The sequence below is a fragment of the Pan troglodytes genome, chromosome 4 (genome assembly GCF_028858775.2).
Source record: "Pan troglodytes isolate AG18354 chromosome 4, NHGRI_mPanTro3-v2.0_pri, whole genome shotgun sequence".
Taxonomy (NCBI): domain Eukaryota; kingdom Metazoa; phylum Chordata; class Mammalia; order Primates; family Hominidae; genus Pan; species Pan troglodytes.
This window is the reverse complement of record NC_072402.2, coordinates 147241395-147265514: the sequence shown is the minus strand read 5'-3', so window position 1 is coordinate 147265514 and position 24120 is coordinate 147241395. Positions and strand designations below refer to the sequence as shown.

The 24120-nt window shown below is 37.8% G+C and overlaps 1 protein-coding gene across 15 annotated transcripts in view; it reads left to right on the top strand.

Moving 5' to 3' along the window:
• The window catches only part of CSNK1A1 (casein kinase 1 alpha 1), a 57446-nt gene that overhangs the window by 14966 nt on the left and 18360 nt on the right, over positions 1-24120 (top strand). For 6 of the 15 annotated variants that reach the window (XR_010157037.1, XR_001717990.4, XR_008548110.2 and 3 more), the window contains exons 3-6: positions 11792-11918; positions 16582-16680; positions 19093-19176; positions 23778-23917. Coding sequence is in view for 7 of the 15 variants with exons in the window: in XM_009449933.5 (XP_009448208.1) it covers positions 11792-11918; positions 16582-16680; positions 19093-19176; positions 23778-23917 (450 nt within the window). In the remaining 8 variants the exon portion in view is untranslated. The remainder of the gene's footprint in view (positions 1-11791; positions 11919-16581; positions 16681-19092; positions 19177-23777; positions 23918-24120) is intronic. The other 9 variants (XR_002943963.3, XR_010157039.1, XR_008548111.2 and 6 more) reach the window with 2 other exon arrangements.

Below are 24120 nucleotides of genomic sequence, written 5' to 3'. Positions count from 1 at the left end.
AATCTTTGACCAGTGAGCAGAAATCACTTACACAGAGTCACAGAGCAAGAAAATAACAAGCCAGGACTAGAACCTATGTTTCTGGCTGCTGGTCCAGTATTCTTGGTACTATGTTACATATACTGTCAACTTAGCCAGCTTCCCATTCTTAAACCTAACTGCAGATTTACTGGACTACTTTTTAATGGTCTGGTCACTGAAGGACTTACTTTTATGAATATTACTTAGTGCTGTATTATTCAGGGTTGCACAGACTTGATAGCTATTCATGTATTTGAATAGCCATCTTTTCTTTCTTTGACGTTGTATCATTCCTTTCTGGTAGCTTGTGTTGCTTCTTCCATTTTCCTTTTCCCCTTTGCTGTATGTTTGCAGCCCAGGCATTGTGTCCTTTCTTCTGTATTTGCTACGTAAAACAAACATTATATCAAACTTTGGAATGTTCATTGTTTTCTTTTTGTATTCATTTTCTCCACTAATGAAGATAATTTAATTTTGCCTTTTTGTATCGTTTTCGTCTACAGTTTCTTATCTAGAATACTTAGCTCTATCCATTTAAAGAGGATTTTCTAAGCAAATTAATTAATGCAAAGTAGGGGGAAGTGTTCCCTTCATCCAGTTATTTGTTCTCTTAGTATCTTCATACAGAAACACTATCTGTAATACAAGTGCTAACTTATAGTGCAAAAATTACCCTAAAGAAAACCATTTGAGGCTGGGCACCGTGGCTCACTCCTGTAATCCTAGCACTTTGGGAGGTCGAGGTGGGCGAATCACCTGAGGTTGGTTGTTCCAGACCAGCCTGACCAACATGGAGAAACCCCATATCTACTAAAAATACAAAATTAGTCAGGCGTGGTGGCGCGTGCCTGTGATACCAGCTACTCAGGAGGCTGAGGCAGGAGAATCACTTGAACCTAGAAGGCAGAGATTGTGGTGAGCCGAGATCACGCCATTGTATTCCAGCCTGGGCAACGAGAGCAAAACTCTGTCTCAAAAAAAGAAAGAAAGCCATTTGGTGGCTGGGTGTGGTAGCTCACCCCTGTAATCTCAGCACGTTGGGAGGCTGAGGCGGGTGGATCACTTGAGGTCAGGAGTTCGAGACCAGTCCCCCCAACATGGCAAAACCCTGTCTCTACTCAAAACACACAGAAAAATTAGCTGAGTGTGGCAGCATGTGCCTGTAATCCCAGCTACTCAGGAGGCTGAGGCAGGAGAATCGCTTGAATCTGGGAGGCAGAGGTTGCAGTGAGCCGAGATTGTGCCAGTGCATTCCAGTCTGGGCAACAGAGTGAGACTCCATTTCAAAACAAAAACAAAGAAACAAACAAAAAGAAAGCCATTTGGTCTCTTAATAGTGTATTAGGAGATATTTTATAGCAGTGTGTTTGATTTCTTTTTTTCTTTCTGAAACTTTTTAATGTACCTGTTATCCCTTTTTAAGGAGTAGAGGTAAGTCACTTGAGCCTTAAGAATTTGAGGTTTGAATTAGGGAGTTAGGAAGGGGGCCCAATTTTAGTATTTTACAAGTATGGTGGGTGGTAATGGCTTTGGACATGTTGAAATTAAGGTGAATGGCATATTGTGTTTTACTCTTGTATAGTAAAGTTAGCAGCAAATACAGAACTGAGCCTAGGCCAGGGAACTGGGATTGGGGTTAGATCTAAGCAAGATCAGCATGTAAGTGATAGTGGAGAAAGTAAATTGAGAGGTGAGGACTCATCCCCTTGGTGGAAATTCAGAATTAATAAAGCAGGAGGAGAGTCAGGATAATGGGCTGTTGAATAAAGAAAGTAAGTTTTTAGGAAGAGGTAATGTGTATCCAAGAAGTAGGAAAGAAATGAGACTTAAAGCGTTTGGGGTTTGGCTGTGTTAGAGCTCAGTACCCAACAGGTGCTCAGTAAAGTAACTTGACTCAATGATTGGGTCTGAGGATAATCCGAAGAGGGAGTTAAGTATATAGAATTGAAAGGATAAGCAGAGGCCATATTTAGGAATTTTTTGATATATGAAACTCTTGCTTTTTTAGTAGGTAAGGGGCTTTTTTTTTTTTTTTGGGGGGGGGGAGACAAGGTCTCAGTGTCACCCAGGATGGAGTACAGTGGCTAGCCTCAACAGCCGAGGCTCAAGTGATCCTCTTGCCTCAGCTTCCTGGGGAGTACAGGCGCATGCCACCACGCCTGGCTAATTTTTTATTTTTTATAGAGAGACCGGGGTCTTTGTTGGCCTAGGCTAATCTCGAACCACCTGAGCTCAAGTGATCCTCCCACCTTGACCTCCCAAAGTGTTGGGATTACAGGTGTGAGCTATCGCATGGCTCCTTTAGTTTTTATAACAGAGAAATGACACAGTAAAACCATAGAGGGGTAACTGGAACTAGGAGAATATTTAAGAAGCTAATACAATAATCCAGGCATCTTTCAAAATTTAGCCCAGGTGCTAACATTTTTAGGAAGCCTTTTTTTTTTTTTTGAGACAGAGTCTCGCTCTGTTGCCAGGCTGGAGTGCAATGGCGCCATCTCAGCTCACTGCAACCCCCGCCTCCCGGGTTCAAGCAATTCTTCTGCCTCAGCCTCCCGAGAGTAGCTGGGACTACAGGCGTGCGCCACCACGCCCAGCTAATTTTTGTGTTTTTAGTAGAGACGGGGTTTCACCATGTTGGCTAGGATGGTCTCGATCTCTCTTGACCTTGTGATTCGCCTGCCTTGGCCTCCCAAGGTGCTGGGATTACAGGTGTGAGCCACCGCGCCTGGCCAGAAGCCTTCTTTTTTATCTTCTAAGTAAATTGCTTATTCCTGTATTTTGTATTTATGGTTGCCTTTATATTACACTTGTCATTTACCAGTTCTTCATCAGCTTTATTGATATAATTTACCCACATAAAGGTTAACCTATTTAAGCTGTACAGTTTGTTTCTTAGTATATGTACAAAGTTGTACAACCATTACCATAATTCAAATTTAAAATATTTTCCTCATGCCAAAAATAAATCTTGAACCCATTGTCAGTCACTCCATTTCCCGTCAGCCCTAGGCAACTACTAATCTGCTTTTATATATTTGCCTATTAGAAAACATTTGATCAAGCTTTTGTAATTTGTGTTATGAAGTCTATAAGTACATTTTCCACTTCCCAATGAAAAAGTGTATTTTAACATTTGTATCTCCCTGGACCTTCCAGTTCTCCACATGCTGTCCCTCAATACCACCACTATCAATGTTGGAGCAGTGATGACAAGAGCTGACAAAAGTTAGGTCATTTGTGATTTTTTTTTTTTTGCAACTACGTCCCCGCTCAATTATTTGTGATCTTTGAAATAATACTTTGGGTATTACGGGGAAAATAACTATGTTACTGGGAACCAAGAAAAAATGAGAGTAAGATGCAAATATAAACCAGGTTTTCAAAAAATTACCTGAAGAAGAAAATAAGGTGATCTTACACACTATACCAACCTATGCTGTCACTTAGTTTCTTGTGAGCACCAGACTTCAGCCTGGTGCCAATCCACCCCTTAACCTGGCTCTCTTCCATCTGTCCTTTGAGAATCAACCTTACTTCCTCAGAGAAACTTTCCCTGATGCCTCCCTTAAAAAAAAAGATCAGATCCCCATAATTTGTGCCCCCACAATAGCACTCTTCTCTCCTTCATCATGGTGTTTATCACCCTTCCCCCACTATAAGCCACGAAAGCAGCAATTATTTTGTTTTGTCTTGTTAGCTACTCTAAATATTGAATAGATAAATGAATAGTAACTTTGATAATGAACAGTGGTAAAGTTTTTTTTGTTTGTTTTTATAATTTTTGGAGTTAAGGAACATCTACATATCTTTGAAGGCAAAGGGCAAGGAACAAAGGTGGAGAATATGAAAATGTACGATAATTCAAGGATCTTGGGGGTAATGTTGTAAGCAAAGGATTAGTAGTAACAAGGCAGCAAGAAGAGGGAAAACAAATCATCTTAGTTGACTACGTTATTGCTGAGCAAAACATACATGATTTTCAAATATTAGATCTTATTCTACAGGCTATTTATCTCAAAAGTTGGTTTGGAACAGGGGCTCTTAACCTGGTTCATAACCATATCCACCCCCCATGAGATCTATGTATTTAGACAGGTAAGGAAAATTACATTTTTATTTTCATGAGCTTCTCACTCAAATCTAGTATTTCGTTTTGATTTTAAGTGTAAGTAGGAAACCTCATGAGTTTTAGCAGAACCTTTGACTTTGTCACCAATAGAAATCACTGATTTTTGTGGGGGGTAGATGGAGTTTTGCTCTTATCGCCAGGCTGGAGTGCAATGGCGTGATCTTGGCTCACTGCATCTCCTGCCTCCCAGGTTCAAGTGATTCTCCTTAGCCTCCTGAGTAGCTGGGATTACAGGCGCCCAACGCCACGCCCGGCTGATATTTGCATATTTAGTAGAGATGGGGTTTCACCATGTTGGCCAGAGTGGTCTCAAACTCCTGACCTCAGGTGATCCATCTGCCTCGACCTCCCAAAGTGCTAGAATTGCAGGTGTGAGCCACTGCACCCAGCTAGAAATCGCAGATTTTTTTTTTTTTTTTAGACTAAGTCTCACTCTGTGGCCCAGGCTGGAGTGCAACGGTATGATCTCAGCATGAGCCACTCTGCCCGGCTGAAATCACAGATATTTTATATCACATTATTGTTGCAGGTATCTTAAAATATAGTTTACACTCATTACTACATCAAAATTATAGCATTTATTAGACCTGCTCCTATATTTAATGCATTAATAAGGAGAGTGTAGGGCTGGGCACTGTGGCTCACACCAGTAATCCCAACATTTTAGGAGGCCAAGGCAGGCAGATCACATGAGGCCAGGAGTTCGAAATCAGCCTGGCCAACATGGTGAAACCCTGTCTCTACTAAAAATACAAAAATCAGCCAGGAGTGGTCGCATATGCCTGTAATCCCAACAGGTGGATGAGGCATGAGAATCTCTTGAACCCGGGAGGCAGAGACTGTAGTGAACCAAGATCACACCATTGCACTCCAGCCTGGGCGACACAGTGAGATCCTGTCTCAAAAAATAATAATAATAAGGAGAGTATGTATATTACTATATACCAAATTCCTTTTTTTTTTTTTCGAGATGGAGTCTTGCTGTCACCCAGGCTTGAGTGCAGTGGCATAAGCTCGGCTCACTGCAACGTCTGCCTCCTGAGTAGCTGGGATTACAGGCCCCCACCACCATGTGCGGCTAATTTTTTTTTATTTTTATTTTTTGTATTTTTAGTAGAGACAGGGTTTTGCCATGTTGGCTAGGCTGGTCTCGAACTCCTGACCTCAAGTGATCCACCCACCTCAGCCTCCCAAAGTGCTGGGATTACAGGCTTGAGCCACTGCACCTGGCTCAAAATTGATTTTTTTTCTTTTTCTTTTCTTTCTTTCTTTTTTTTTTGAGACAGAGTTTTGTTCTTGTTGCCCAGGCAGGAGTGCAATAGCGTGATCTCGGCTCACTGCAACCTCCGCCTCCCGGGTTCAAGCGATTCTCCTGCCTCAGCCTTCCAAGTAGCTGGATTACAGGCATGTTAATTTTGTATTTTTATTAGAGATGGGATTTCTCCATGTTGGTCAGGCTGGTCTCGAATTCCCGACCTCAGGTGATCCGCCCTCCTTGGCCTCCCAAAGTGCTGGGATTACAGGCATGAGCCACTGTGCCTGGCCCCAAAATTGATTGTTTAGAAGTAATTTTATGCTAGTTCAATTTCGCTATAATTGATTTTCTTTATAATGCCTTGTATTTTATGCATTTAAAACATTCTGAGAAGAGATGTATGGGGAGAAGAGGTATCTGGTTTTGAGAATACATCTGTGTATAATGAATGGCAAATAGCTGTTAAGAATGGCATATACAAATATGAATGTATAGGAAAATTGAAAGGATTTTAGAGAAAAGGGAACAGAGTAGCTGAAACTTTTTTTTTTTGTTTATGTGTTCTTTTTTTTTTTTTTTTTTTTTGAGACAGAGTCTCGCTTTGTCATCCAGGCTGAAGTGCAATGGCGAGATCTCAGCTCATGGCAACCTCTGCTGCCTGGGTTCAAGCAATTCTCCTGTCTCAGCCTCCTGAGTAGGTGGGACTATAGGCGCCCACCACCATGCCCAGCTAATTTTTGTATTTTTAGTAGAGACGGGGTTTCACCATATTGGTCAGACTGGTCTCGAACTCCTGACCTCATGATCCGCCCGCCTCGGCTTCCCAAAGTGCTGGGATTACAGGCGTGAGCCACCACGCCTGGCCTGAGTAGCTGGAACTGTTAGCAGTAGTATCCTAAAGAGACAATTTGAGCTAGTTCTTACGGTTCAGCAAGATCTTGCTAGGCCAAATTCCTTTTCTGCTCCCATTAAAAAGGAGCATAAAGGTTGGATAATGATGGGCTGGCAAGAGACTAAGTTTGAGAGACAGTATCTTCAGGATATCTTGTAGGTGCTATTAAAATTGGATATATTATAGCACTGATTCAGTGTTGATACTTTTTAGTTGTTCACTGAAGACTCTGACATTAATAACCGAAAGATTGGCAAACGACTTTTTAACTTTTATAATTATTTGGCTTATTTGAACTAGGGATAAATAGATGCTTCCTCATGTCTTCACTTGGAGTGCAGGGAGTGTTTTTGCATTTCTTGTTTTGTTTTCCTTATCTGCCAAATCAAGCACTCCCTACACTGTTACAGCTTCTAATATGAGTTTTCATTATTTTACTCAGCAAATGTTTTGAGCATCTCTTGTGTATGCTGGGAATACAGATTGTGAACAAGACAAATATAATGATTGCCCCTAATTAAGTTAATAGTCTGAAGGGGAAGATCTACATTAAATTTTTTTTTTACTGTTATTTTGTCCTAGTCATGGTGATGGAACTAACATATATTTGGGTAAAGTGCATATTACAATAATTACACTGATTTATTCTGGAATATTCTGGGTCTCATAGTAATACTTAAATATTTTTATATGAAAAATATGTATTTTTTTTCTCAAATACTCCCATTTTCATGAAGAGATTTTTCAGAAAAAAGCAAACCCCTAGCTTGAAATCTCCGGCTATAGTATAACACTTCCTAATTGGTAACCATGTCATTGTCATTCCTTCCCCTGGTCCTCCATTTCCATATTGTATACTGATGCCAAGGCTAATAATTACCGATTTTAATTATGTCTCAGCCACAAACTGTAGTAATAGTTCACCCAATTATTTACAGCATGTAAAGCTCATAAGCCTTGCACTGAAGAACCTATACTGCAGCTTCAATCTATCTGCCACCTTGACTCTTCCCTTTATGACAGCCCATGCCCCCAAATGGTTTGCCCCTGCCTGGTAAGCCCTTTTCTGCCTTACTTATCAAAACACTGTTCATCCTTCAGGATCTGACTGGTAGCAGACTATTTTCCTAATACCTCTTTAGACAGATTTAGTTCTCATTGATCTTTTGTGTGAATCGTGTTAGCATTTTTTGTCAGCCTCATTGACTTTTGCATGTATTGTCTTACATTTGTGCTTTTTGTGTATGTCTTAATTTTTAAATTGGATTTAATTTGGATATGCGTTTAGAGGAAAGGACATAAGAGCAGAGAGATAGACCTTGCCTTCTCTTGGCATTATCTTCAGACCTTAGATACTTTTTTTATGCTGTAAGTAAGTAATGATGGTTGTGTAAATTATGAACTCATTCTTCAGCCTAGTTTTAGGTAACACTGAAGTCTAAAGGTATAGATTTGAAACAAATGGAAAATGAGATCCCCGAACATTTTATCTTTTTAAAATTATTATTTTCACTTTCCCCATTAAATTACTTGATTTTTTTTAATGTTTCGTAACTTAGGAAGAATAAGGTCCAAATCATCTGGAATACTTTTTTTAGTCTCATAATTACCTGAGTACCTGCAATATGCACATCACTTTACCACTGTACACTTAGTAGCAACACGTCTTGTACTTAAAAATGTCTAAAGGTAAGACCTGTGTTTCTAGTTTGAAGGCCTAGAAAGTAAATGAGTGAGGTTTTTGTGTTGGTGTTTCAGACTATAAACTTAAATGGCCTCAGAGAATCAGGTTAGTGCTTGTTCATGACTCAGGTTCTGTGAAAAAGCTATTCAAATAAAAATAAAGCTGTAAGCTCTATCCTACCAGGTACAGAGACAAACACCAAAGTTACAGTAGATGAGTATTGTCAAGGGGTTAAGACTGTGGACACAAGCAATAGTTAATGGCTTTGGGAATTCTAGGAAATAGGAGACCAATGTGGGATAGGTGACATTAGGAAGATTTCTTTGGCATCTGGGTTTTAAGGTTGGGATTGAAGGTAGAGAAAAGCTCTCAGAATAGACGTGGGAAGCATGGAGGTGAAGGTAGAAACTAAGAATAAGTAAGATTGGAATAAGCAGAAGACCATTTCTGGTTCTGAATCTGTGTGTGATAATGTCTGAATGAGTTAGTCCAGATGGAAAAGCACAGATGGAGGGTGTGACGTTCTAGCTTTAGAGAATTAAGCTATATATTCCTTGAGACCAAAGGAAGTGTGAAAGATGTAAACACCTGTCTCTTAGGTTTAAGGAGTTATAGTACCAGTCCATAGAAAAGAAAGTCCTAGCTGTTTTAGAACTGCATGGTTGCTCCACAAGGTAAAATGCCTTTGAGACGCTTATTTTTTTTTAGCTATTTTCAAGGAAGTATTTAATCCTCCTGACTTTTAGAATAGTGAATATGTCTTGTGTTCATACATTTAAGCAAGGATGAAGAATGCCCAATAATGTGTGTGTGTTTTAAGTGTGCTTCTCAATTCATCTAATTCTTCCCAGTTTCTAACTATTAAGGGAGTTAGAGGCTTACATGCAGGTGATTTTGTTAGAGGCTTACTTTGCAGATGATTTCTTTATGAAATCATGTTAATTGCATGAAAATATAAAGTCTGAATTTGTGCCTTTTACATTTCAGGTTTGTGTTTGGGCTTAGATGGATGGTTATAACATTTGCTTGTTTTTTGTAGTTTTACATCTGAGCCATCAGTGGAAACCTGTCTAGAGCTGAGACTTGGTCTTATAAATAAGAGTTGATTTATGCCTTCCCTTTTGCCTATTTTACTTTTTGTGCCTTCTTACTTCCTTAGCTCTTTCTGGATTTGGTGTTCTTGTTTTCTTAAAAGCCTAGGTAAATTATATTTATATTAAACAAGTGTTGAACATTTGTAATGGTAGGTTCGTGACAGCTCTCTAGTCCAGATTTGCCTATCACATAAAAAGGAAGAGGGAAAATAACAAAAGAAAATAAAATGAGGAAAAGGGAAAGGAGAACACAGCTTATTTGCTTTATCACTTACCTTTTAATACTGTTATTTTTGTATTACCCAAAGCATCACTGTGAGCTTCTTTCAAGTAAATGTTTCAGCGAATGTGAAAGGTGCTGAATTCCCATAGGGAGAATAAAGAGTGGAAGAGGGAAAATAACAGCAGCTTTAGTATGCTGTTTTAAGCAATAAGGACAAAACTGGCTCTTCTGGCCGGGTGTGGTGGCTCAAACCTGTAATCCCAGGACTTTGGGAGGCCAAGAGGTGGATCACCTGAGGTCAGGAGTTCGAGACCAGCCTGGCCAACATTGTGAAACGCCGTCACTACTAAAAATACAAAAATTAGCTGGGCGTGGTGGCAGGCGCCTATAATCCCAGCTACTTGGGAGGCTGAGGCATGAGAAGCACTTGAACCTGGGAGGCAGAGGTTGCAGTGAGCCAAGATCGCACCACTGCACTCGAGCCTGTCGGACAGAGCAAGAGACTGTGTCTCAAAAAAAAAAAAAATGGCTCTTTTGCTGTCATGTTGACACATTTGTTTCCTAGCCTAGTGGGCAAGACCTCTAGAAAGTTAAGCAGACACTTTTCCCTTACTGGGTTATCTTTTTCTGCAAAGAGGATGTGGAAATGGATTTGATTTTGTGTGCTTGGCAGTTATCCATGTGTCAGGTTTGGGAAGTAGTTCTCAAGAACAACTGAAGCAAAAGTCGTAGGAAGGAACTGAACTTTTTGGCTTATAATCCTCTTAGGATCTCTTACTCTCAACATAAGATTCTAGGGAGCATATTTATTATACCTGACTATGAGACCTATCTGAATAGGTCTGAAATTAAAGCTGACTGATTTGAGGCTCCCCCCCCCTTCTCAGGTGCTATGCCTGAAATTTCTGCAGTTTTGGTAGATGCCATCAAGGGTTAATGGGTGCCCAGGACCACTAGTTAGAATAGACTATTTTCTTAAAGAAGAGCCACAAGAGTAGCACATCTGTATAGTTATATTTGCATTTTCTAGAAAAATATTCTTAAAAGATTAAATCCTCATACTCTAGTTTTAATATTGATTTTCTTGAATCATTGGCATTTATCAGCAAAGCAGGAAATGGCACTAAACAGTTTCCTACTTGACTGATACTTGTTATAATTTTGACACAGATTTTAGTTTTCTTAAAAAGCTGGTGAGGTACAGTGGTTCAACTTGTAATCCCAGTGCTTTGGGAGGCTGAGGCAGGAGGATCGCTTGAGTCCAGAAGTTAGAGACTAGCCTGGGCAACGTAGGGAGACTCTGCCTTTACAAGAAATTTGAAAGACCGTGTCTCTACCAAAAACTTTTTTAAAATTTAGCTGGGCATGATGGCACGCCTGTGGTCCCAGCTACTTGGGAAGCTGAAATAGGAGGATTGCTTGAGACCAGAAGGTCAAAGGCTGCAGGAGTTGTGATTTGCCACTGCACCCCAGCCTGGCAACAGAGCGAGACCTTGTCTAAAAATAAATGAATAAATAAATAAATAGATAAATAAGGAGGAAGGAAGGGAAAGGAAGAAAAGCCTCTTCTCCCCTTTTGAATATTTTTAAAACATAAGCTTTCCAGATATGGTAAATTTTGGGATTGGTTCTTATTGGAGTTAACAAAGAAATGACTGCAGTTTAAGCTTTAAAATAACTTTTTAAACAAAATTTTAAGTATCACCTGATTTTCTTAGCAGAATTTAATATCTAGAAAAGTTTGAAAGAAAAGTGGTAGTGCTTATTTTAAGGAAAGTGCTCTTACCAGAATCATAGGCATCAAAATTTGAAATAATTTATTGCAGTGATTTTCAGTCCTTGGGATAAATGAAATTGGCAGTTGATACTTCTTGAGTTATTAGGGACACATTGTATACAGTAATACAGCCCAGGATAATTAAAACATGATTCCAGTTAAAAGCAAATAAATGTCATTACCTTGTGTTATACGGGTTATTTTCTGTGATCTGAAACCAAGGAAAAATGTGACTCCTTTTTGAATAAGGACAAGTAATTATTGATTAAATGCAGTTTGGTAGGAACTGGAATCGAAGTTCAGATAAAAGAAATCTTTGCTTTCTGAAACATTTTGTAATGACTGATAGAGTCATCTTCATTTCTTCAGTTACAAAGTAAATTCAGGTGAGATTAAGGAATTTGGTAAAGGCCATAGGAATCAGTGGCCAGTGGGTATAAAATTCAGCTGCCCTGGTAACAGGAGTGTTAAGGCTACTATGCATGTCCTATCTATATAGGAGAATGGAGTTGCATGACAGGGAAAAAAAAAGTCTCATTACCCTTGTTTTGTCTTTGGGCCTTGTAGTTAATTAGTGGGTTTGTCTTCTGAGTAGGGGAACATTCGCCTTATATAATACCTAGTCAGTGAAAGAAAACTATATTATTCTTAGGGTTGATGATATTAAGTAATAGCTTTTTGTAATATCCTCTCTTCTCCTTTTGTTTCGTTAGGTGGTATGGTCAGGAAAAAGACTACAATGTACTAGTCATGGATCTTCTGGGACCTAGCCTCGAAGACCTCTTCAATTTCTGTTCAAGAAGGTTCACAATGAAAACTGTACTTATGTTAGCTGACCAGGTATGTGAAATTTTGATTAGAATATAAACTGAGAATAGTACTGTTGACTGGAATTTCATTATTCATAAATCAGAGTATTAAAATCCTGTGCATCACTATTTAACCTTAGCATAGGCAGAAAAAAAATAATAATGTGACTTGTAGATATTTTCCTATGGGAATAAGACAAAACCTGGAATTATCTTGGTTTCTTACTCATCTGTAGACTAGTAGTTTTCAATCTGCTCCTTCAGATGAAGTTTTAGTGTCATATATAGCAGGTTATTGTAAGATTTTGTTTGGAGAGTTTAGGGTGTATGTATGCATATAATTGTTGATAAATGTATATTGACATTTTGGTTAAATTAAGCAAAATTGAATATTAATGTATTATGTGTGGGACTCTTAGAAAAGCTATATTTTTGAGGATAAAAAGGTCCTGAAGTAATATAAGGAAGAATTTTTTGACCAAGTAGATGCTGCTTGGAGTAATGGATTCTCAACCATTTGTGTTACTTAAGACCTAGGAAATTTTGGAGATGTCATGAATTAGATTGATGCATTGGCTGTAGGTTAGATTAAATGGTTTTTACAGCCAAAGTTTGGCTATTTCGATCTTAAGAAATGGGAAAGATGAGTAAGGAACAAACCTTAAGGGAAAAGATAATACATTAAGATAATGATTGGTAAATATCAAGACATGTATAATTTTTTGTTTTGATCAGTATTTGTTACCTTTAAGGGCAGGAAAATGCTGTAAATGCTTCAAGTTAAACTCAGTGTGCTTATAAAAATACTATGAAGAGAATGACATTTAAAAATATAATGGAGGGTTTGTGAGAGCTCTCTAGTCCAGATTTGCCTATCACATAAAAAGGAAGAGGGAAAATAACAGAAGAAAATAAAATGAGGAAAAGGGAAAGGAGAACACAGGTTATTTGTTTTATCACTTACCTTTATTTGCTTTATCACTTACCTTTTAATACTATTATTTATGTATTACCCAAAGCATCACTGTGAGCTTCTTTCAAGTAAATGTCATAAAGTAAAATGAGATAAACAGACTTGGTATTTGAGGTGGAATTTTAGTAAGTTTGTAAATTCAGAGGGATGAAGAGAAGTAGGTTAATGGGCACAAAAATACAGTTAGGAGGAATAAGTTCTAGTATTACATAGTATAGTAGGGAAATTATAGTTAACAATAGCTTATCGTTTATTTCAAAATAGCTAGAAGAGTAGAATTGTAATGTTCCTAACACAAAATATAAATGTTTGAAGTAATGGATATCCCAACTACCCTGATTTGATAATTACACATCGTATACATGTAACAAAATATCACACATACCCCATAAATATATACAACTATTATAGATCAATGAAAAAACTTTGTCTATAATTCCAAGGATTAGAAAGTAGTGCCCATTTTCTGTAATCAGCACCTGATACTCCCCAAGCTTCTTAACCTTAAAAGTACTCAGTGGCTCAAGCAAATGTGAGCAAATTGTGATATTTGTGGCACAAAACAAACTCAAGCATTAAAAGGTTAAAAGTGGCGCGGCACACTGGCTCATGCCTGTAATCCAGCACTTTGGGAGACCAAGACAGGAGGATCTCTTGAGCCCAGGACTTCCAGGCTACAGTGAGCTATAATAATGCCACTGCACTCCAGCCTGAGCAATAGGCAAAGACCCCATCTCTTTTACGTTAACAGCCTTTAATGTGGGCCGGGTTTGGTGGCTCATGCCTACAGTCCCAGCACTTTTGAGAGGCCAAGGCCGGTAAATCACCTGAGGTCAGGAGTTCGAGACCAGCCTGGCCAACATAGTGAAACCCATCTCTATTAAAAGTACAAAAATTAGCCAGGCGTGGTGGCTGACACCTGTAATCCCAGCTACCCGGGAGGCTGAGGCATGAGAATCACATGAACCCAGGAGGTGGAGATTGCAGTGAGCCGAGATCGCACCACTGCACTCCAGCCTGGGGGATAGAACGAGACTCTGTCTCAAAAAAAAAAAAAGCCTTTAATATGTTTTAACTAACATATATGAGTGAATCCTAATAAAAGAGTTATGGCTTATGTTTTTGTTTGTTCAGTAACACGTAAGCATCCATACATTGAACATGTATTGAGAGCCTACCACTGTACTTAGTGCTGGGGGTTGGGGTGGCAAAAAAATAAGAATTAGTCTCTTCCCTCTAGAAAGAAACTTAGAGTCTAATAAAGAAAGATGGAAAAATAAGATGTTCCATCCTTGTTGTAGAGTTGTAGAAGTCTCTGTTGGGTACACGGGTAACAAATGTGAAAAAATATAATTCTGAGGAAGGGAGATACAAGAAAGCTTTCATTTAAGGTAGTTGACACCTAAGTCTTGCTCTGTGGTTGACAGGTAACAGGTGTAAGTTGTTCAAGCCAGAGATTACTAGTTTGGCTTCAGAAGACATTTGTCAAGGTAGAAGAGTACAATTTAGAATCTGTGTATTCATGATAATAAAAGCTCTGGGGAAAATGGGGACAAATAAAAAATAGAATCCTAACAGATACTACTGGGAAGAGCAAGAACATATGGACAGAAAGATAATGTTGGCAGTCTTTGGATATGTAATCTATTTAAAAATACAACTTCTAAGTAAGTGTCTTATAGAAAAGATAGAGGCTGGGTGTGATGGCTCATGCCAGCAATCCCAGCACTTTGGGAGGCAGAAGCAGGAGGATCACTTGAGCTCAGGAGTTCGAGAGCAGCCTGGGCAACATAACGATACCCCCCTTTCCACAAAAAATACAAAAATTAGCTGGGCATGGTAACGCGCATGTCCGTAGTTCCAGCTTCTCAGGGGGCTGAGCTGAGAGGATCACTTGAGCCCCGGAAGTTGAAGCTGCTGTGAGCCGTGATCTCGTCACTGCACCCCAGCCAGGGTGACAAAGTGAGACTCTGTCTCAAAAAAAACAAAAAAACACAAAACTTCTATTGTATACAAGAAATGCCATAAGCAGTCAAAATAAAAAATATTTAATTTAAATTTGTTTACATAATGACAGATAAAAGATTGTTTGTTTTATGACGAGAACTCCTAAAAGCTAACAAGAAGACAATAGGCTGAAAGAAAAATAGGCAAAGAGCGGAGCTTGACAGTACATAGAAGAGTAAATCCTCATAGAAGGGCCAGGCGCAGTGGCTCAGGCCTGTAATCCCAGCTCTTTGGGAGGCCGAGGCAGGTGGATCATTTTAGGCCAGGAGCTGGAAACCAACATGGTGAAACCCTGTCTCTACTGAAAATAAAAAAAAGTACCCAGGCATTTGGCGGGTGCCTGTAATCCCAACTACTCGGGAGGCCGAGGCAAGAGAATCGCTTGAACCCAGGAGGCAGAGGTTGCAGTGAGCCAAAATTGCACCACTGCACTCCAGCCTGGGCAGCAGAGTGAGTGAGACTCTGTCTCAAAAAAAAAAAAAAAAAATCCTCATGGAAGGATTACTTCTAAATCGAGGCCGGGCATGGTGGTTCACGCCTGTAATCCTACCACATTGGGAGGTCGAGGCAGGAGGATCTCCTGAACCCAGGAGTTCAAGAGCAGCTGGGCAACATAACGATATCCCGTCTCTACCAAAAATTAAAAATTAGCTGACACAAAAAAATTAGCCAGGTGTAGTGGCATGCACCTTATAGTTTCAGCTACTCCAGAGGGTGAAGTGTGAGGATCACTGGAGCCTGGAAGGTTGAGGCAGCAGTGAGTTATGGTTGCTTCAGTGCACTTCAGCCTAGGTGACAGTGAGACCCTGTCTCAAAAAAAAAAAAAAAAAAAGAAGAGTAAATCCAAATTGTTACAGCCTATTGTGGAAGGCAGTGTGATATTATCTATCAAAATGAAAAATACACCCTTCAACTCAGCAACTCCCCATAATTATATGGGATTTGAAGCCCATAGAAATAAAAGCACTAGTGGGTAAAGATACATGTCTATTAATGGCATTATTTATAGTAGGAAAAAGTGGAAAACAATGTGAGAATACTGTGAGTTGGGGAAGACATAACATCTCTACCACAGAATATTTGTAGCCATTAAAAAGGATATTTGAGCTATAGCGTTTGACTTTGCATAATTTCCAAGAAATTAAGGAAAGCTTTTAAGAATGGCATGTTTAATATTTAACTTTTGGAATGAGATTATATAAGAATTATAACAACTACTTATAGCTTAATCTGCCAATCTGTCAACATCCCCCACTCCCAAGTATATGTGTATCTGTTTGTGTGCATATGTATATCTTATAACATGGAATTAGGTCTGGGTAATACCAGGCCATTTTAACAGGTTACTTTAGAAGGCCTAGGATTGAGTGTGGAAAGTTTTTATTTTATTTCCTTTATTGTAGCAACTGAAACTATTATACAGGTATTCCTTTTATTATTTGAAAATCACAAACACCAAGTCTTCCTATGGGGTTAGACCCTGCCATGGTTTTAATTATTAATACTAGAAGGTAAAGCCAAAGGACACAGCAGGTATATGCTTAGATATCCATTAACCTAGAAATAAATGGAGAACTTAGTTGTCCTTTCCATTTCATTTTCTTTAGCGCTGTCTTTGTGAACTCTAAATAATTGAGATACTGAAATACTTAAGAAATGTGTTGATTTTCATTTACTACTTAACTCAATTATCTCTCCCTTCCTTTTTTTCCAGATGATCAGTAGAATTGAATATGTGCATACAAAGAATTTTATACACAGAGACATTAAACCAGATAACTTCCTAATGGGTATTGGGCGTCACTGTAATAAGGTTAGTCAAATGCTCTTTGCATGAAAGAACAAAGAGTAAAGTTTCGACAAGAATTGCTTTGGTAAACTTTTCAATCTTTTAAAAAGCCATAGTAAGTTGAATTTGCTGTTGACAGTTGCTTTAAAAGATTGTGCTTTAAGGATAATCAGCTAACTCCATTAACTTAGTAACTTGAAATAAATTATCTTCAACTTACCCAACCGAGGTTAGTTACCTATATGGAAATATAAAATTCTAAGGGCTGTATAATGAACTGTAGTTGTCTAAGTTATTTAACTGTTGAACAGTTGTATCTATTTTTCATTCACAAAAATAGCAAAAACCCCCATATTCTTTTCTTCCTGAATGCTTAAAACCAGATTTTAACCTTTGGCTCTGAAGTGTGGGTTTTTATAATATATGTGCTTGTGCCAGTGTGGGAACACTGACTTATCTGTCACCATGGTGTTAACATTTGCTGACTGAGCATGGTTGATAATGAGAATTCTTCAGTCCTTGAATTTGTGTATTTAAAAGGGTAACTTTTGGGCCTGCTTCAAAAGTAGTTGACAGTTTTTTACTTGGGTGCCAAATTGGGTGAGTTCTCCACCCCTCCCTCTCCCTTTAAAGGAAAATGTAGACAAGTGAAATGAACATTCATACAACAAAACTAGTGTTCATTTGGGGTCTCTGAGAGTGGTTCAACTTATGGGGTGATTGGGTTTTAGCTAGTGGCGCATGATTGCAGTTAGAAACTAATTGTGTTGACTTTTTTTCTGTAATGATTAGTCTTACTGAGTGAATTGCTTTCTTTATCGATACTATGTTGAGCTCGGGCAGACAGGCAGCATTGGCAATGCACTAAGCATGTTGTGATCTGATGATCTATCTGATAGAAATTCTCAACTTCAGGACAACTTGGGGGCTTTTTTTGTTTTTTTGTGGCTTTTTTGTTTTGTTTTTGGAAGGAAGATGCCCATTTGTTTTACTAAACTATTAGGAAATGTTTGGTGTTTTTAGGTCTAGCTATAAATGTTTACCTTTGTTTGCCTGTATGAATGCCAACTGGGAGACATTACCATTAGAATTGGTGTTATTTGTCAATGTGAGATACTGATGTTGGTCTGATTAGGTTTTAGGAAATTAAATTTTTTTGTTGAGCTTTAAATAATGAAAGGTGTTTACATATACACATAACTTATCTTGTCATTCCCAAGTTGCATTAAAAAATATTTTATAGCTTTTCTCTGAAGTATCCAGGTTTTTATTACTGTAAAGCCTGGTAATTCAATTGAAAAAAAAATTACTGTTCTTAAGTTTTGGGGCAGTTTTGTCCATTTGACTCCAATCTTCTTGGCCATTTCCCAGCCCTCTCCTTCCTGTTTTCTTACCCCCTAAAAACCCATTATCACCATGTGATTCCTATTCTGCATCGTTGACATTGCAGTATGTGGTTTTTGCCTTAAATTTAAATGATGTCCTAGATATCACTTTGCCTTCCCCCCCTCCCCCACAACCCCCTTAAGAATAGCTTGTTAATCGCATAGTTGTCTTAAGGAAGTGTGAGTTATCTAGTGGTGAAAACCTTTTTAGGAGGTTTAGGTCTCCTTTTCTCCTTGAGATATTAAAAATAATTTTGTGGAGCTGCTTGCTGCTTAACACTGTTTTAGAGAGGCCATGGGGAAGAAGCAAAGTGTTTTACTCAACTAAGATTCAAATGCTAAATGTTGCTCTTGAACATTTTAGATTAGTGTTTTGTTTATGTAGTTGATTTTTAGTGTTTTCTGTATTGTAGTTTGAAAAATGCCAGTTGTATGAGACTGGATTCTTTGGTCAGCTTGTTCCAGTAGTTTTCTATTCATGGGGAAAAAAAGGTTTTGGGGGGCTTTTGAGGACAATTTTTAAAGTTAAATTTCTTATTTGGAAAATTGTTCTGAATTTGATATTTAGGAGTGGCCACTCCAATCTTAGTGAATTTGCTCATCTCTTCCAGTAATCAGCCCTGCATGCTTACGAAAATAAATTTTAAGGTGACTAAATGCCTTCTACCTCTTCCTTACTGAAGATTTTTTTCCCCCGTACAATATTTTTTTGGGGGGGAAGGGCAGATTGTGGTACCAAAGATTGCAGATCTAAATTCCCCATTTTTGATTAAAAATATAAAAGAGCCAAATGTCACCATTGCTACCCCTGTTTCAGGCAGTGACACAAAATAGTGGCATTAAAAACCTGAGTAATTTCCAGAATTCAAATGTTCTTGAGCATGTGATTCTTATTTGGAAAACTGAGAAGCTACAGTGCTTGGTGGAAGAAGGATGGCATTTGGCTACCCTGTTCTTTCTCTAATGCCTCGGTGTTGCCTGTCTGCGCCGGCCATTGTTGCAATGTAAGCAATACTGTTTGATGCACTGCCACCCTCTATTGTCTGTTTAGTGTTTAGAATCTCCAGTGGGGAAGAGGAAAAGAAGCATGACTGTTAGTACTTCTCAGGACCCATCTTTCTCAGGATTAAACCAGGTCTGAAACTGTCTCCTATTCCAACCTCAATCCCAAATTCATGTGCTTTTCTTTTTTATTGTTTTATTTTGATGATTTTTGTTTTGTTTTAATTCTGGAGAATGTAGATCTTGCTCAAGCACCTCTTACGTTGGCATTATTCAGACATACTTGGCAAACATAACATTACTAAGATATTTCTTTGTGGCTTTTGCTTAAAACTTATAAAGTTTAGAAAAAAGCTAAATGAAAATAGGATATTATGTTTAGCTCTCTAACATACATATGAGGAAATGATGTTGGTCTAGTACTGAAATTGTTTACCTAATAGTAAACTTGAGATAGATCGTTAGTTTTAAAAAATTTATTTGGAGTTACACAACTTAATGCACGAAATATATTTAAATTCAGTTCATTAGTGCTGTATAATGAATATATTCTACCTCACCTCTCTTCCCCTTCCCTAAGGAACTTCAGGTAAGTGTAGATCAGATTTCAGATCTAGTGTTTCTAGAACTTATTTCCTCAGTCTGTATTCTCAACTTCTAGCAAATGGATATTTACAGAGCATTATATGCTCTGGAACTAGAAGATACTGCATTCTTAACAATATAACAATAACATAGCTTAAGCACTTATCAAGTTATATGGTAGATTACCATTAGTAATACATTGAAATATATTAAATTTAGTTTTTGGCAGGCTGGATAAACACCCTACTAATTTTCTAAATTTGTGAGTAGAACTCTTCATATTTTGTTACACTTTTGTTGAAGTTAAATAGCTTTTTTATCACAAAATTTAAGTTCATAAATGTTCATGCTCCTGAGCAAATGAATCTTAATCATTCAGTTTAGTATACAGTGAAGAGGAAGTATTGGCATGAATAATCAAAAAACAAAAAACATGCTTTGTAATACCTTAAATTATCCACATGTATCATCTGGATAATCATTTAACCCTTTTCCATACTGCCCAGCTTTATTCCAGCAACCACCTCCAGCTATTAAAAAAGGTTTCAGAAATTCAGAGTTATTTTTATTCAGGCAAAGAAGTACCAAGTATTGTGACTAGTTAAATAAGGGGTGGGGGGAAGACAGTAGATGGTGGATCATTAGGCATATTATAAGAATAAAACTAGTTTTATAGTGCCTCATTTTTACTTACCCATTCACATATTTTGCTTACATTTCGTAGCATCATTTAATAATTTACAAAGAAAGTTGTATTACATTGTTTAGATTTTGTACATACAGGTTAGCTAGGTTTTTAGTAAAGTGACCTTGTGAATGTTTTAGAAGGGCAAGGGAAATTATGACCCCTGGTTAGGAAAAAAAAAAAATGCTGCAAGTACTAAACACTAAGATTAGCCACAGTGATTTTGAAGAAAATGTGCCTCTATTGAATGGAATTATGGAATTATCCCCCCACTTTTTTTGGTTTTTGGTTTTATTTTTTGTTTTTTTGGGGGGTTTTTTTGTTTTGTTTTTTTGTTTTGTTTTGAGACGGGGTTTCACTCTGTTGCCCAGGCAGGAGTGTAGAGTGCAGTGGTGCGATCTTGGCCCACTGCAACTTCCACCTCCCAGGTTCAAGCAATTCTGTCTCAGCCTCCCGAATAGCTGGGATTACAGGTATGCGCCACCATGCCCGGCTAATTTTTGTATTTTTAGTGGAGATGGGGTTTTACCATGTTGGCCAGACTGGTCTTGAACTCCTGACCTCAAGTGATCCACCTGCCTTGGCCTCCCAAAGTGCTGGCGTTATAGGCGTGAGCCACTGCACCTGGTCAAATTATCCCCTATTTATCAACTCAGTTCCCTGTGCCTTTGAAGAATAGGCTGCATTGTTTAAAATGGGCGCAGATTTTACTCATAACATGTAGTTAGTAAAAATCTACAGAAAAGGAGCTTGACTCACTGAAGGAAGTGCCTGTGTCTTTGCACATAAAAGCCTATAATAAAAATGCATTATCTTACGCTTATTTGATACTGACTTTTCCTCATTTGGTTCTGCCTTTACATATTTACAGCTTTTTGGTTGTATCTTTGGCATCATGTGGTTTCATGTAAACATTTCCATTATATGTTTATATTTATTAGTTTTAAACAGCAAAGCATACAGAGAGAGCTACTAAAGAAGCTTGATAGGTACCCGAAGGTAATGAACCACCAAGAGTTTTATTTCCTTTTTTAATTTCAAGTAGTTTTCCTTTCAGTTGTTTACTGAGAATAGACTATCTTTGTTCAGTACTAACATTATTTTCCTGACGTATTTTCAGTTTTTATAAGAGGAGAACATTTCAAATTATTTGCTCTTTAGATTTTTGTTTTTAGATTGAGATGTTTAAGAAGATCGTGTTTACATATTTGTAGTTTTCTTGATAAATAAGATTTCCTCCTTTAGCGTTGTAGGAGGAAAGAACTCTCCAGCGAACACTGAATTTTTATAAAGCAGTCTTTTGGTTGTGAGAAAGTGTCTGGTTATTGAGTCACAAATGAAGCTATTGAATGTAGATTTAGACATGAATGAAACTGTTAGACATACTCATGTCAGAGCTCTTCCCTTTTGTCCTTCATTTTAAAGTACCAAAGGAAGCAATCCTAGAAAATGTGAACTGGAGGAAATTCTATGTACTAATCACTCTTCATTCAATGTCTACATATTTCTTAGAGATATTTTTTAAATACCATGAAGCTGAATGTCCTTTTGTGTTTATTTTCCCCATGTTTTCTTTTCACTATGAATCTGCAAAACTTAATCATCATTTTTGTTTTGCTTAACAAATGTATTTTGCTCATTTTAATATTTGTGTACTGATCTGGTTTTCATATCAAGAGAAACTTAAAGTATAAGCTTTATTTCTTAGTGTTTTACAACACAAATTTACCTGTAATGACTTGATTGCTTAGGAAGGGAGTTTAATCTTTTTACTTTGAGAGTCTTCATCATCCAGTTAACATTTACTAATAATTTAATCTTCATTCTTTTATAGTAGACTAAGTAAAAATCAGTATCTCGTTGACATGGTGACTGAAGCTCAACTGTCAGTGTCTTTACTGTCCAAAGTATAATTGAGAATAGGTTATAATGCTTGGCTGAAATAGATGTTACTCATGCTCCTAGGAGAGGTACTTGGTCAGATCTTTATAACCTAAATCAGTAACTTGCTTTATTTATTGACATGAAATCTGCAGGTTAGGTGATCAAGTTTCCCAGCACATCACAAATTATAAACTGGCAAAAGGGACCCAGTAGTCTAATGGAGAGAAGAACTACAAAATTTAGGAGTAACTAGAGAACAACAGACTAGGGCTATATAGTGTAAGGGCACATAGACCTGCCTAGCTTAATATTTGTAGATTAACTTTTATTAAAATATAGCATAATAGGTGATTTTATGACAAAAGCCAAAATTTTAAGTAAAGATTATTTCTTTTCATATGGTAGGTAAATATGAATATGTTTTGGATTTCTTTTTCATAAAAATAGTTATTTACTTATAAAAGGCTTAAGTTCTGGAGTGTAAACTTGAATTACATACAACAATTAGCTACATTATAAATGAATACCTTATTCCCTGAGTACCATATAGACATGATAACACTAAACGTTATTTTGTTCTAAACACTAGTTTTTGTTTTTAGTTAGCTCACTTAAACTGCTAATTGTAAGCCACCTTGATTTAAATGCTAAGCGCTTTTTGGGGGGATTTTTATATCAACTTGTTAAATTTTCCAGAAGTTTAACCTGACCCATTTGTATAATGTCAGTGCTAAGTAGTATTTTTTATTAATAAAAAGTCTTGGTTTCATTGGCAATGTCAGACTTTTAGGGTAGATAACAAGTATCCTGTTGGCACATTTAAGAATGGCCTTTGTAGGAGGGAAGAGTTCAGATAGTTTATATCTGGATTTTTTTTTTTTTTTTTTAAGAAAGAGTTTTGCTCTGTCACCCAGGCTGGAGTGCAGTGACGCGGTCTTGGCTCACTGCAACCTCTGCCTCCCGGGTTCAAGTGATTCTCCTGCCTCAGCCTCTTGTGTAGCTGGGACTACAGGCATGTGCCACCATGCCCGGCTATTTTTGTATTTTTTGTAGAGGTGGGACTTTGCCATGTTTGGCCAGGCTGGTCTTGAACTCCTGACCTCAAGTTATCCGCCTGCCTCAGCCTCCCAAAGTGCTGGGATTATAGGCGTGAGCTACCGCGCTCGGCCATTATATCTAGATTTTGAAACCTCATGTTTGTTTACCAGTAGTAACAGGTGTACAGACTATCAGGTGTCATTATGACAAATAGCACACTTGTTGCTTCTGCTGTCAAGCATGTATACATTTCTTTCTTTATAAAGACAGGTTCCTGAGTATGTAATGAAATGGGCCTGTGAAATCTGCAAACGACAAGGATAAACTACTAGACTTTTTTTTTTTTAACTTGATTTATTGATGAAGACTAGTAAAAGCTTATGGGGGGGGGTGTTAAGTCTGTTCATTATCTGTTCTATTAATACTTAGGATACTTTATTGTGATATATTTGAATGCATAGAATAGATACCATTTAATGAATAAGAAGCTGTTTAATTGAACAAGGTTGGAAACCTAATGTTTCCGTATTTCTCTTTTAAAGTTATTCCTTATTGATTTTGGTTTGGCCAAAAAGTACAGAGACAACAGGACAAGGCAACACATACCATACAGAGAAGATAAAAACCTCACTGGCACTGCCCGATATGCTAGCATCAATGCACATCTTGGTATTGAGCAGAGGTAAGTTCGAAAATGGAATGTGCTTATCATAGCCATAGCAGAAGCCATCAATGGGTTTTTGAAATATTTTAGTTTCTTACAATGTCTAAGGATGTTTCTTGGCTGAGGATTTGAAGGATGCTTATTAATCATTTTACCTGCTGCTTTAACCAGTGTAGAGAAGACCGTTAAATGAGGTCTTTTGGATTTTTTGTTGTTGTTGA